The sequence below is a fragment of the Salvelinus alpinus genome, chromosome 7 (genome assembly GCF_045679555.1).
Source record: "Salvelinus alpinus chromosome 7, SLU_Salpinus.1, whole genome shotgun sequence".
In the NCBI taxonomy this organism is placed as follows: domain Eukaryota; kingdom Metazoa; phylum Chordata; class Actinopteri; order Salmoniformes; family Salmonidae; genus Salvelinus; species Salvelinus alpinus.
The window spans coordinates 37,797,994-37,811,438 of NC_092092.1; the positions used below are offsets into that span (position 1 = coordinate 37,797,994).

At 43.4% G+C, this 13,445-nt stretch overlaps 1 protein-coding gene across 1 annotated transcript in view; it reads right to left on the bottom strand.

The window, feature by feature from the left end:
* Positions 1-13,445, bottom strand: part of frmpd2 (FERM and PDZ domain containing 2) — a 48,564-nt gene that overhangs the window by 15,816 nt on the left and 19,303 nt on the right. The window contains exons 12-20 of the mRNA XM_071410183.1: positions 11,903-12,088; positions 4,989-5,148; positions 3,812-4,025; positions 2,140-2,237; positions 1,799-1,876; positions 1,571-1,678; positions 1,075-1,191; positions 466-644; positions 94-195 (exon numbers count right to left, since the gene is read on the bottom strand). Of these exons, the coding sequence (XP_071266284.1) occupies positions 94-195; positions 466-644; positions 1,075-1,191; positions 1,571-1,678; positions 1,799-1,876; positions 2,140-2,237; positions 3,812-4,025; positions 4,989-5,148; positions 11,903-12,088 (1,242 nt within the window). The remainder of the gene's footprint in view (positions 1-93; positions 196-465; positions 645-1,074; positions 1,192-1,570; positions 1,679-1,798; positions 1,877-2,139; positions 2,238-3,811; positions 4,026-4,988; positions 5,149-11,902; positions 12,089-13,445) is intronic.

Consider the following 13,445-nt stretch of genomic DNA (forward strand, 5'->3'; position numbering starts at 1 on the left):
TCCCGCCTACCAGGAAATACACCCTTTGCCTATAACTCTGGCGTTGTCCTAGGGAGTTAGGTGTGAAACAGCAGGGTTGGTGAGTTAACTCACAGCGATACTGATCCCTAACCCTCCTCCAGCATTCTTCTTTAGCTCCACAGAGATCTCATCACCCCTGAAGCAGTTCATGGAAGGAGCCCTGATGCAGCCATCCTGAAAAATGTATAGGGGATAAGAGTTAATGATTAATGGTGCAATTCACGAGAACGGCTGTATTGTATTGTATTTTTGTATTCTTTCATCAGATTTAAATGGACATTATGTAGAGTTGATTGCTAAATGTTCGTTGTCTTGTTTGTGTACAAAATCTAAAACGATCGTCGATCACACAAAAGGCTTCACTGTTCCTGAATCTAAGCACATGCGGTATGTACAGTATTGTCTGTAACATGGAGGAGATGATGGTCAGTAGCCATGGGTTACCTGAGCATTGAGGATGCGTACGTCAGGGAGTTGCAGCCTACTGCCAGTCTTTGGCGTCAACATGACAGACACGATCTCATCCAGGTCGTCCTCCCCAGAGTGTACATCAGTCATCAAAGTGGTCTGGGACTCGTAGTTCTTCAATAGCGGAGATCTCACGTTGTTGGGTGTCAAGGAAACTGTAAAGAAAAACGGAAGAAAAAAAAACGATTGAATTATCAACTAATATCGAAAGTCATTGAAACCTCTGGCCACGTACAGTATGTATCAGAGGAAGCTGGTGGGAAGAGCTGTAGGAGGATGGGCTAATTTTAATGGCTGGAATGGAATAAATGGAACGGAGTCAAACATGTGACGTGTTTGATACCGTTTCAGTTACTTCATTCCAGCCCGTCCTTCTATAGCTCCTTCCACCAGCATCCTCTGGTGGTATGTACTGTAGTGAAGTTCTACAGAGGACAAACAATTCAAATTCCAGTAGCTTAAGCATTTTGGGGGTCTAACTAGTGTCTAGCTGAAAAGCCAACAAGTTTCACATCTACTTCAAAAACACAGTTTATTACTAAACCAGCTGTGAACAGAGCAGAGACACACACACACACACAGTACCTTTGGGCTGGGACACAATGAGTGCGACCTCCCGTGGGCTGTTCTGCATGACCTCTGCAGCCTCACTGAAGGTCATGCCCTCCAGACTGGTGTGGTTCAGAGAGATCAGACGCCCACCTGAGGGAGAACATCACCGTAACATTTCATATATCAGGTTCCACTTATGGAACAAGATATGACTTATCTTGTTGTTGGTGTCCACTTAGTCCTGGCCCAGAATCAACCGTTAGCTCCTATCTAATTCATTCAGATTTGTAAACATCATTAAAGCAGGGGATAAGACAAGGGACTGGGGGTTGTCTCTAGACAAGGCCCCTAGTCTTTGTTAATTAACCAGCAGAGTGTCAACAGACAAAGCTCACATAAGAGCTTAGAAAGCCTATAAACCCGGCATTCAAGGCTATTATCCACAAGTTTTGTGTAGCCAGACCAGACGTCATAATCCGGTGTGAGTTTTGTGAGGAGAAGCCTGGGGGGAAAAAGCCTGATCACCGACCTGGTCTGATGCGGCCATCTTTATCCGCTGGTCCTCCCGGCACGATGGATGCTATGAAGATACCCAGGTCGTACTTCCCCACCGTGTCTTCTCCAACTATCACAATACCTGAACAAATAAAAAGGATTTCCTTTTAACGATGACTTTTCATTGTAGTGCTAATCTAAAACATGTCCTTTAATGTATATATATACACACACGACTCAATGCTGTTAACGGTGTACTCACCTACGCCGAGCTTTGGGTCTCTCTTTAAGGACACACAAATGACTTCTCTCTCTGGTATGACACTCTTTGTTGGGGTATCTATTGAACACAACAAAGAACATCTATTGACTGAAGTACCACAGCTACCTGCTATCAAAATACATCGACCACAGCGCCTCATTAGAAACCTGTACGCCATCTCTTTGGTTGATAATGATAGGCTACTATGGCGGTTGCTAGGATGTCTTCCTCGCGGTGCACGGCTTTGGAAGGCTTCCGGGAACGTCGACTCTTGATCCTGTCCCTGATTCAACAGTGTTATGAGGTTTTAATTTTCTTGGGAGCTGATAATCGAGCCATACCTCTGGCTGCTGAAGACATGGAGGGTGCCTCAGACCCACACTTCCCAGACCCACGAGACAGGGCTGGTGACAGGTTCCCAGACAATGGTCTCCCTATGCTGGAAATGATACAGGGAGAAATGACTTACAAACATTCGACGAAAGACATACAGTGGCAAGAAAAAGTATGTGAACCCTTTGGAATTACCTGGATTTCTGCATAAATTGGTCATAAAATTTGATCTGACCTTCATCTAAGTCACAACAATAGACAAACACAATGTGCTTAAACACACAAATTATTGTATTTTCTTCTCTATATTGAATACACGATTTAAACATTCACAGTGTAGGTTGGAAAATATGTGAACCCCTAGGCTAATGACTTCTCCAAAAGCTAATTGGAGTCAGGAGTCAGCTAACCTAGAGTCCAATCAATGAGACAAGATTGGAGATGTTGGATCAGAGCTGCCCTGCCCCAAAAAAAACCTCACAAAATTTGAGTTTGCTATTCACAAGAAGCATTGAACAATGCCTCAAACAAAAGAGATCTCAGAAGAACTAAGATTTCGAATTGTTGACTTGCATAAAGCTGGAAAGGGTTACAAAGGTATCTCTAAAAGCCTTGATGTTCATCAGTCCACGGTAAGACAAATTGTTTATAAATGGAGAAAGTTCAGCACTGTTGCTACTCTACCTAGGAGTGGCCGTTCTGCAATGATGACTGCAAGAGCACAGCGCAGAATGCTCATTGAGGTTAAGAAGAATCCCAGTGTCAGCTTGTGTGTTAAGACTTACAGAAATCTCTGGAACATGCTAACATCTCTGTTGACGAGTCTACGATACGTAAACCCTAAACAAGAAGCCCATGCTGTCCAAAAAAAACATTGCTGCACGTCCGAAGTTCGCAAAAGTGCACCTGAATGTTCCACAGTGCTACTGGCAAAAAATTCTGTGGACAGATTAAACTACAGTTGAGTTGTTTGGAAGGAACAGGCCTCAGGCCCTGGACAGCTTGCTATCAGATAGATATCCCAAGTTTATCAAGACATTTTGCAGGAGAATGTACGGCTATCTGTCCGCCAATTGAAGCTCAACAGGACATCACCCAGAAGTTGGGTGACGCAACAGGACAACAGCCTTCTGGAGTGGCCCAGTCAGAGTCCTGACCTCAACCCGATTGAGATGCTGTTGCATGACCTCAAGAGAGTAGTTCACACCAGACATCGCAAGAATATTGCTGAATTGAAACCGTTTTGTAAAGAGGAATGGTCCAAAAGTCCTCTTGACCATTGCGCAGGTCTGATCCGCAACTACAGAAAACATTTGGTTGAGGTTATTGCTGCCAAAGGAGGGTCAACCAGTTATTAAATCCAAGGGTTCACTTTTTCCACCCTGCACTGTGAATGTTTACACGGTGTGTTCAAAAAAGACATGAAAACGTATAATTGTTTGTGTGTTATTAGTTTAAAGCAGACAGTGTTTGTCTATTGTTATGATTTAAACGAAGATCAGATCAAATTTTATGACCAATTTATGCAGAAATCCAGCTAATTCCAAAGGGTTCACATACTTTTTCTTGCCACTGTATAAAGGTACTTAAAAGACGCAAGAAATTAAAGAAAAAGGTATGTACAGTATATAGAAAGAAATAATACAGGGAAGGGAACTTCATGCTCTCCATCACTCCTACCCCTGCTCGTGGAGGACACGCTGCTGTTTGATCCGCGCCTCGATCTTGGCGGCAATGTCATCACACAGTTTGGTCATGGAGTCGTCCTGCGGAGTGGTGGGACCGCTGTCTGTCCGTATGGTCTCAGAGACAGAGCGCCGGCTCATCTGGCTGTTCATCTGGCTATGGCTGTTCTGAGCCCGACACACTGCCGCATACTGCACTATGCTGTCCTCTGGAAAGAGAAAGGGCTCTTCAGTTCAAATCATGGGTGGTCAAAAGTGGCTACAGTGAAATCAAGATGGGTGTAAATGTAGATCTAATAAGTGTGCAAATTACTCTAATAACTGTACTATAATCACAAGATGTCCCTGTTTGGCCTATCAATGAGCCCACATGGTACAATAGCAGGATATACACTGAGTGGACAAAACATTAGGAACAGCTTACTAATATTGAGTTGCGCCCCTCTTTTTCCCTCAGAACAGCCTCAATTCGTCGGGGCATGCACTCTACGAGGTGTCGAAAGCGTTCCACAGGGATGCTGGCCCATGTTGACTCCAATGCTTCCCACAGTTGTGTCAAGTTGGCTGGATGTCCTTTGGGTGGTGGACCATTCTTGATACACACGGGAAACTGTTAAGCGTGTAAAACCCAGCAGCGCTGCGGTTCTAGATGACTCAAACTGTTGCGCATGGCGCCAACTACCATACATACTCCGTTCAAAAGGCACATAAATCTTTTGTCTTGCCAATTCACCCTCTGAATGGCACACTTACACAATCCATCTCTCAATTGTCTCAAGGCTTAAAAATCCTTCTTTAACCTGCCCCCTCCCCTTCATCTACACTGATTGAAGTGGATTTAACAAGTGAATCAATAATGGATCATAGTTTTTACCTGGATTCACCTGGTCAGTCTATGTCATGGAAAGAGTAGATGTCCCTAATGTTTTGTACACTCAGTGTATAGCTTGCTAGCTGTATGGCTGAAGAGTCTGGCAAAAAGTCAGGCTAAGATTCACCAAGAGCAGGACGCAAACTGTATAAAATCAGAACAAGCTGTCTCTGGCATAGTATTAACAGGAATGTAGTAGTAGTAGTGGTTATGGATGGGGCCAGGAGTTTTTCTTGACTGTTACCAAACCAGGAAAAACTTTTGACCCCAAGCCAGTTAGGATGGCATGAAAGGTTCTGACCTGAGGCCAGACTGTGACTGAGCTGGCGAGAGTTCATCTCATTGTGAAACTTGTGCTGGGCAGAGCAAAGGTTGCAGAGGTACGTGGCCGTCTTGGTTCTCTCTGTGACTAAGGTGTGCTTTTTCTTGCTCCCTCTGCTCTCGATGACAAATTTACGGTGCTGTGGTAGAACATAGAGGACGGGTTAAGGCATTTACAGACATAAGGCAACAAAACAACAGCGACAAAATCTTTATATTCAACTACACTGAACAAAAATAAACGCAAAGTGTTTCCTCTAAACTCCGCACCCGGCGTGCAGTAGCCCCTATACTGCCTCCCGGAAGAACTATCAGCCCAGGGAGAGAAGCATGAGATTGAACTCAACTTTCTAGAGTTTTCCCTGTTAACACTAGCAATTGCCACAGTAAAGAGAAACGTTGATATCGAATTAACGCAATATTAGCCACTTTCAATGCAACATACTGAAACAAAACCAACTATGCACGAGATTTTGTTGTTGGCAGAACGCATTGGAGTAGGATTCTATTGAGAACAACCCAGCCCTTACTCTACAAAGACCGGCAGCATAACCAATCAGAGTTGCTATATGTAAATAGACCATTACCATATATGGATCTGTGCCATTTACATTGAACTGGACTGTGTTTACAGCTGTGGTCGTGAGTAGATGCGCTTGTTTTGAGATCAAAGCAAGAGCTGCATGAAGCCACTTGTGCACATTTTCTTCATACAATCCATCCGGAAAGTATTCAGACCTCTTCCCTTTTTACACATTTTGTTACGTTACAGCCTTATTCTCAAATGGATTAAATAAAACAATTACTCATCAATCTACAGACAATACCCCACACTGACAAGTGAAGTACAGCTGAAGTCGAAAGTTTACATAGTGTCTCCTGACCCCTCCTGTCTCAGCCTCCAGTATTTATGCTACAGTAGTTTATGTCGGGGGGCTAGGGTCAGTCTGTTATATCTGGAGTATTTCTCCTGTCTTATCCGGTGTCCTGTGCGAATTTAAGTATGCTCTCTCTAATTCTCTCTTTCTTTTTTTTTTCTCTCTCGGAGCACCTGAGCCCTAGGGCCGTGCCTCAGGACTACCTGGCATGATGACTCCTTGTTGTCCCCAGTCCACCTGGCCGTGCTGCTGCTCCAGTTTCAACTGTTCTGCCTGCGGCTATGGAACCCTGACCTGTTCACTGTCATTACTATTATTTGACCATGCTGGTCATTCATGAACATTTGAACATCTTGGCCATGTTCTGTTATAATCTCCACCCGGCACAGCCAGAAGAGGACTGGTTCCTCTCTAGATTTCTTCCTAGGTTTTGGGCTTTCTAGGGAGTTTTTCCTAGCCACCGTGCTTCTACACCTGCATTGCTTGCTGTTTGGGGTTTAAGACTGGGTTTCTGTACAGCACTTTGATATATCAGCTGATGTAAGAAGGGCTATATAAATAAATTTGATTTGACATACACTTAGGTTGGAGTCATTAAAACTCGTTTTTCAACCACTCCACACATTTCTTGTTAACAAACTATAGTTTTGGCAAGTCGGTTAGTCATTTTTCCAACAATTGTTTACAGACAGATTATTTCACTTATAATTCACTGAATCACAATTCCAGTGGGTCAGAAGTGTACATACACTAAGTTGACTGTGCCTTTAAACAGCTTGGAAAATTCCAGAAAATTATGTCATGGCGTTAGAAGCTTTTGATAGGCTAATTGACATCATTTGAGTCAATTGGAGGTGTACCTGTGGATGTATTTCAAGGCCTACTTTCAAACTCTTTGCTTGACATCTTTGCTTGACATCATGGGAAAACCAAAAGAAATCAGCCAAGACCTCAGAAAAAAAATTGTAGACCTCCACAAGTCTGGTTCATCCTTGGGAGCAATTTCCAAATGCCTGAAGGTACCACGTTCATCTGTACAAACAATAGTACGCAAGTATAAACACCATGGGGACCACGCAGCCGTCATATCGCTCAGGAAGGAGACGAGTTCTGTCTCCTAGGGATGAACGTACTTTGGTGCGAAAAGTGCAAATCAATCCCAGAACAACAGCAAAAGACCGTGTGAAGATGCTGGAGGAAACAGGTACAAAAGTATCTATATCCACAGTAAAACGAGTCCTATATCGACATAGCCTGAAAGGCTGCTCAGCAAGGAAGAAGCCACTGCTCCAAAACCACCATAAAAAAGCCAGACTACAGTTTGCAACTGCACATGGGGACAAAGATCATACTTTTTGGAGAAATGTCCTCTTGTCTGATGAAACCAAAATAGAACTGTTTGGCCATAATGACCATCATTATATTTGGAGGAAAAGGGGGGAGGCTTGTAAGCCAAAGAATACCATCCCAACCGTAAAGCACGGGGGTGGCAGCATTATGTTGTGGGGGTGCTTTGCTGCAGGAGGGACTGGTGCACTTCACAAAATAAATGGCATCATGAGGGAGGAAAATTATGTGGATATATTGAAGCAACATCTCAAGACATCAGTCAGTAAGTTAAAGCTTGGTCGCAAATGGGTCTTCCAAATGAACAATGACCCCAAACATACTTCTGAAGTTGTGGCAAAATGGCTTAAGGACAACAAAGTCAAGGTATTGGAGTGGCCATCACAAAGCCCTGACCTCAATCCTACAGAAAATGTATGGGCAGACCTGAAAAAGCGTGTGCGAGCAAGGAGGCCGACAAACCTGACTCAGTTACACCAGCTCTGTCAGGAGGAATCGGCCAAAATTCACCCAACTTATTGTGGGAAGCTTGTGGAAGGCTACCTGAAATGTTTGACCCAAGTTAAACAACTTAAAAGCAATGCTACCAAATACTAATTGAGTGTATGTAAACTTCTGACCCACTGGGAAATAAATCATTCTCTCCTATTATTCTGACATTTCACATTCTTAAAATAAAGTGGTGATCCTAACTGACCTAAGACAGGGAATTTTTACCAGGATTAAATGTCAGGAATGGTGAAAAACTGAGTTTAAATGTATTTGGCTAAGGTGTATGTAAACTTCTGACTTCAACTATATTCAGACCCTTTGCTATGAGACTCGAAATTGAGGTACATCCTGTTTCCATTGATCATCCTTGAGATGTTTACACAACTTGATTGGCGTCCACCTGTAGTAAATTCAATTAATTTGACAGGCACACCCCTGTCTATATAAGGTGCCACTGTTGACAGTGCATGTCAGAGCCAAAACCAAGCCATGAGGTCGAAGGAATTGTCCGTAGAGAGCCGAGACAGTAGTGTTGAGGCACAGATCTGGGGAAGTGTACCAAAACATTTCTGCAGCATTGAAGGTCCACAAGAACACAGTGGCCTCCATCATTCTTAAATGGAAGAACTTTGGAACAACCAAGACTCTATCTAGAGCTGGCCGCCCTGCCAAACTGAGCAATCGGGAGAGAAGGGCCTTGGTCAGGGAGGTGACCAAGAACCCGATAGTCACTCTGACAGAGCTCCAGAGTTCCTCTGTGGAGGTGGGAGAAACTTCCATAAGGATAACCATCTCTACAGCGCTCCACCAATCAGGCCTTTCTGGTAGAGTGGCCAGACGAAAGCCACTCCTCAGTAAAAGGCACACGACAGCCCGCTTGGAGTTGAAAAGTGAGTCAGGTAAAGAGGAATTTTTTCTTAAAGGGGTATTGTTGTATTTTGAGACAGGCTTGAATTAGCTAAGTAGCTAATAGGCAGAGGGTAGCATCATTTGTCTGATTCACTGTAATAATGGTATGGGAATAATAATGCATTTGATTTTGTAAAGTGGTTTCTTGCATCAAACAACACAAAAACATTTTAGGTAACCTCCTTGTCTGAAGGACAAGTGGATACACAGGTTAATGTCAAGTCATGCATGTCTCATGGAATGTTGGCCTACATTGAACACCACACATTGGCTGCTACTGTTGGCTGAATGATAGAACAGCTATTTTCTACATTGTTTTTGATGGCAGGCCACTCTGGTAGACCTACATTATGATCAAATAGCCACAGTAGGCTACTTTGCCACTGTTAAAAGTGTAACTTAAAGCGGGTACAGCATCAGCGTTCACAGTAAACTTTCTCTGGAAGTTGCACAGAATTTTCACAATGTTAAAATTTCAGCAGACCTGAAATATGCTCAATCCGGAAAAAAAATGTGTTTATATCCCTGTTAGTGAGCATTTCTCCTTTGCCAAGATAATCCATCCACCTGACAGGTGTGGCATATCAAGAAGCTAAACAGCAGGATCATTACACAGGTGCACCTTGTGCTGGGGACAATAAAAGGCCACTAAAATGTGCAGTTTTGTCACACAACACAATGCCACAGATTTTAATATATATATATTTTTTCATTTCACCTTTATTTAACCAGGTAGGCCAGTTGAGAACAAGTTCTCATTTACAACCTGGCCAAGATAAAGCAAAGTAGTGCGACACAAACACAGAGTTATACATGGGATAAACAAACATACAGTCAATAACACAATAGAAAGTCTATATACAGTGTGTGCAAATGTAGTAAGATTAGGGAGGTAAGGCAATAAATAGACCATAGTGACGAAATAATTACAATTTCGCAATTAAACACGAGTGATAGATGTGCAGAAGATGAATGTGCAAGTAGAGATACTGGGGTGCAAAGGAGTAAAAAATAAATAACAATATGGGGATGAGGTAGTTGAGTGGGCTATTTACAGATGGGCTGTGTACAGGTGCAATGACGGGTAAGCTGCTCTGACAGCTGATGCTTAAAGTTATTGAGGGAGATATAAGACTCCAGCTTCAGTGTTTTTTGCAATTCGTTCCAGTCATTGGCAGCAGAGAACTGGAAGGAAAGGCGGCCAAAGGGGGAGTTGACTTTGGGGATGAACAGTGAAATATACCTGCTGGAGCGCGTGCTACGGGTGGGTGCTGCTATGGTGACCAGTGAGCTGAGATAAGGCGAGGATTTACCTAGCAAAGACTTATAGATGACCTGGAGCCAGTGGGTTTGGCGACGAATATGAAGCGAGGGCTAGCCAACAAGAGCATACATGTCACAGTGGTGGGTAGTATATGTGGCTTTGATGACAAAACGGATGGCACTGTGATAGACTAGACTACATCCAAATTGCTGAGTAGAGTGTTAGAGGCTATTTTGTAAATGACATCAGTTTTAGTCAGTTTTACTAGGGTATGTTTGGCAGCATGAGTGAAGGATGATTTGTTGCGAAATAGGAAGCCAATTCTAGATTTAATTTTGGATTGGAGATGCTTAATGTGAGTCTGGAAGGAGAGTTTACAGTCTAACCAGACACCTAGGTATTTGTAGTTGTCCACATATTCTAAGTCAGAACCGTCCAGAGTAGTGATGCTAGACGGGCGGGCGGGTGCGGGCAGCGAACGGCTGAAGAGAATGCATTTAGTTTTACTAGCATTTAAGAGCAGTTGGAAGTCACGGAAGGAGTGTTGTATGGAATTGAAGCTCGTCTGGAGGTTTGTTAACAGTGTCCAAAGAAGGGCTAGAAGTATACAGAATGGTATCATCTGCATAGAGGTGGATCAGAGAATCACCAGCAGCAAGAGCGACATCATTGATATATACAGAGAAAAGAGTCGGCCCGAGAATTGAACCCTGTGGCACCCCCATGGAGACTGCCAGAGGTCCGGACAACAGGCCCTCCGATTTGACACACTGAACTCTATCAGAGAAGTAGTTGGTGAACCAGGCGAGGCAGTCATTTGAGAAACCAAGGCTGTTGAGTCTGCCGATAAGAGTGCGGTGATTGACAGAGTCAAAAGCCTTGGCCAGGTCGATGAAAATGGCTGCACAGTATTGTCTTTTATCGATGGCGGTTATGACATCGTTTAGGACCTTGAGAGTAGCTGAGGTGCACCCTTTACCAGCTCAGAAACCAGATTTCATAGCGGAGAAGGTACGTTGGGATTCGAAATGGTCGGTGATCTGTATGTATGTTGGGATTCGAAATGGTCGGTGATCTGCTTGTTAACTTGGCTTTCGAAAACTTTAGAAAGGCAGGGTAGGATAGATATAGGTCTGTAACAGTTTTGGGCTCCCCCTTTGAAGAGGGGGATGACTGCGGCAGCTTTCCAATCTTTAGGGATCTCAGACGATACGATTATGGTATGGGCAGGCAGGCATAAGCTACGGACAACGAACACAATTGCATTTTATTGACGGCAATTTGAATGCACAGAGATACCGTGAGGCCTATTGTCGTGCCATTCATCCACCGCTATCACCTAATGTTTCAGCATGATAATGCACAGCCCCGTATCGCAAGGATCTGTACACAATTCCTGGAAGTTGAAAATGTCCCAGTTCTTCCATGTCTTGCATACTCACCAGATATGTCAACCATTGAGCATGTTTGGGATGCTCTGGATCGACGTGTATGAAATTGTGTTCCAGTTCCCGCTAATATACAGCAACTTCGCACAGCCATTGAAGAGGAGTAGGACAACATTCCATAGACCACAATCAACAGCCTGATCAACCTTACGAAGGAGATGTGTTTTCTGATCCACGCCCCTACCTTTTTTTAAGTATATGTGATCAACAGATGCATATCTTTATTCCCAGTCATGTGAAATCTATAGATTAGGGCCTAATTAATTAATTTAAATTGACTGATTTCCTTATGTGAACTGTAGCTCAGTAAAACGTTTCAAATTGCTGCGTTTATATTTTTGCTCAGTATATTCAGTAAACGTTCACTTTCAACATTCCTCATTTCCCTTCAATAAAGTGCAACACCAACGGGAAAAAAAACTGTGTTTGCTATATTTTTGCTCAGTATATTCAGTAAACATTCACTTTCAACATTCCTCTATTCCCTTCAATAAAGTGCAACATCTACGGGAAAAAAAACTGTGTTTGCATTAATTTAAAAATGCATGATACTCACAGAGGAGGAAATACTGGCCGTTTCCCGCCAGTGGAATGTCTGACTCGTGGAGCGGGAGCCATCTTTAACCTCATACACTATGACTCCTTTGGCACACACTCCTAAGATCAGCTCTCCTATGACTGGCTTCTTCTCGCGACCCACGCGGTAGAACAGAACGCCATACTCAGGAAGCTGCTGGGTGGCCTGGGAGGAAGTAAGATGTTAGACGTGCAAGCTTCCCGCACGGGCTAAGAATACGAGCCAGATGTGTATGTAATATACAGTATTACCATATCTTTGCCTTTAATGCACTGTGCAGGTGCCAGAGTCTTTTAGTGTAATGATTCAAATATTAGTCCACATATTAGTAGTATGGAATTAATGAGACTGACATAACTGTTTTATATATAGATATATATGCACACGACCGTTCAAAAGGTTTGGGGTCACCTAGAAATGTCCTTTTTGAATGAAAAGCACATTTTGTCCATTAAAATAACATCAAATTGATCAGAAATACAGTGTAGACATTGTTAATGTTGTAAATGACTATTGTAGCTGGAAACGGCTGATTTTTTAAATGGAATATCTACATAGGCGTACAGAGGCCCATTATCAGCAACCATCACTCCTGTGTTCCAATGGCACGTTGTGTTAGCTAATCCAAGTTTATCATTTTAAAAGGCTAAATGATCATTAGAAAACCCCTTTGAAATTATGTTAGCACAGCTGAAAACGGTTGTTCTGATTAAAGAAGCAATAAAGCTGGCCTTTTTTAGACTATTTGAGTATCTGGAGCATCGGCATTTGTGGGTTCGATTACAGGCTCAAAATGACCAGAAACAAAGACCTTTCTTCTGGAACTCGTCAGTCTATTCTTGTTCTGAGAAATGACAGCTATTCCATGTGAGAAATTGCCAGGAAACTGAAGATCTCGTACAACGCTGTGTACTACTCCCTTAATAGAACAGCGCAAACTACCTCTAACCAGAATAGAAAGAGGAGTGGGAGGCCCCGGTGCACAACTGAGCAAGAGGACAAGTACATTAGTGTCTAGTTTGAGAAACAGATGGCTCACAAGTCCTTAACTGGCAGCTTCATTAAATAGTACCCATTGGACACTGCTCCAGAGTCGAATGGCGGTGAGCTTTACACCACTCCAGCCTACGCTTGGTATTGTGCATGGTGATCTTAGGCTTGTGCGCAGCTGCTCAGCCATGGAAACCCATTTCACGGAGCTCCTTAACAGTTATTGTGCTGACGTTGCTTCCAGAGGCAGTTTGGAACTAGGTAGTGAGTGTAGTGAGTGTTGCAACTGAGGACAGGCGATATTCATGCGATATTCATGTGCAACACACATCAGCGGTTTGACCGCTGGCTACGTCCCTTCCGTCTTCAAGAGAGCGAGAGTTGCACCCCTTCTGAAAAAACCTACACTCGATCCCTCCGATGTCAACAACTACAGACCAGTATCCCTTCTTTCTTTTCTCTCCAAAACTCTTGAACGTGCCGTCCTTGGCCAGCTCTCCTGCTATCTCTCTCAGAATGACCTTCTTGATCC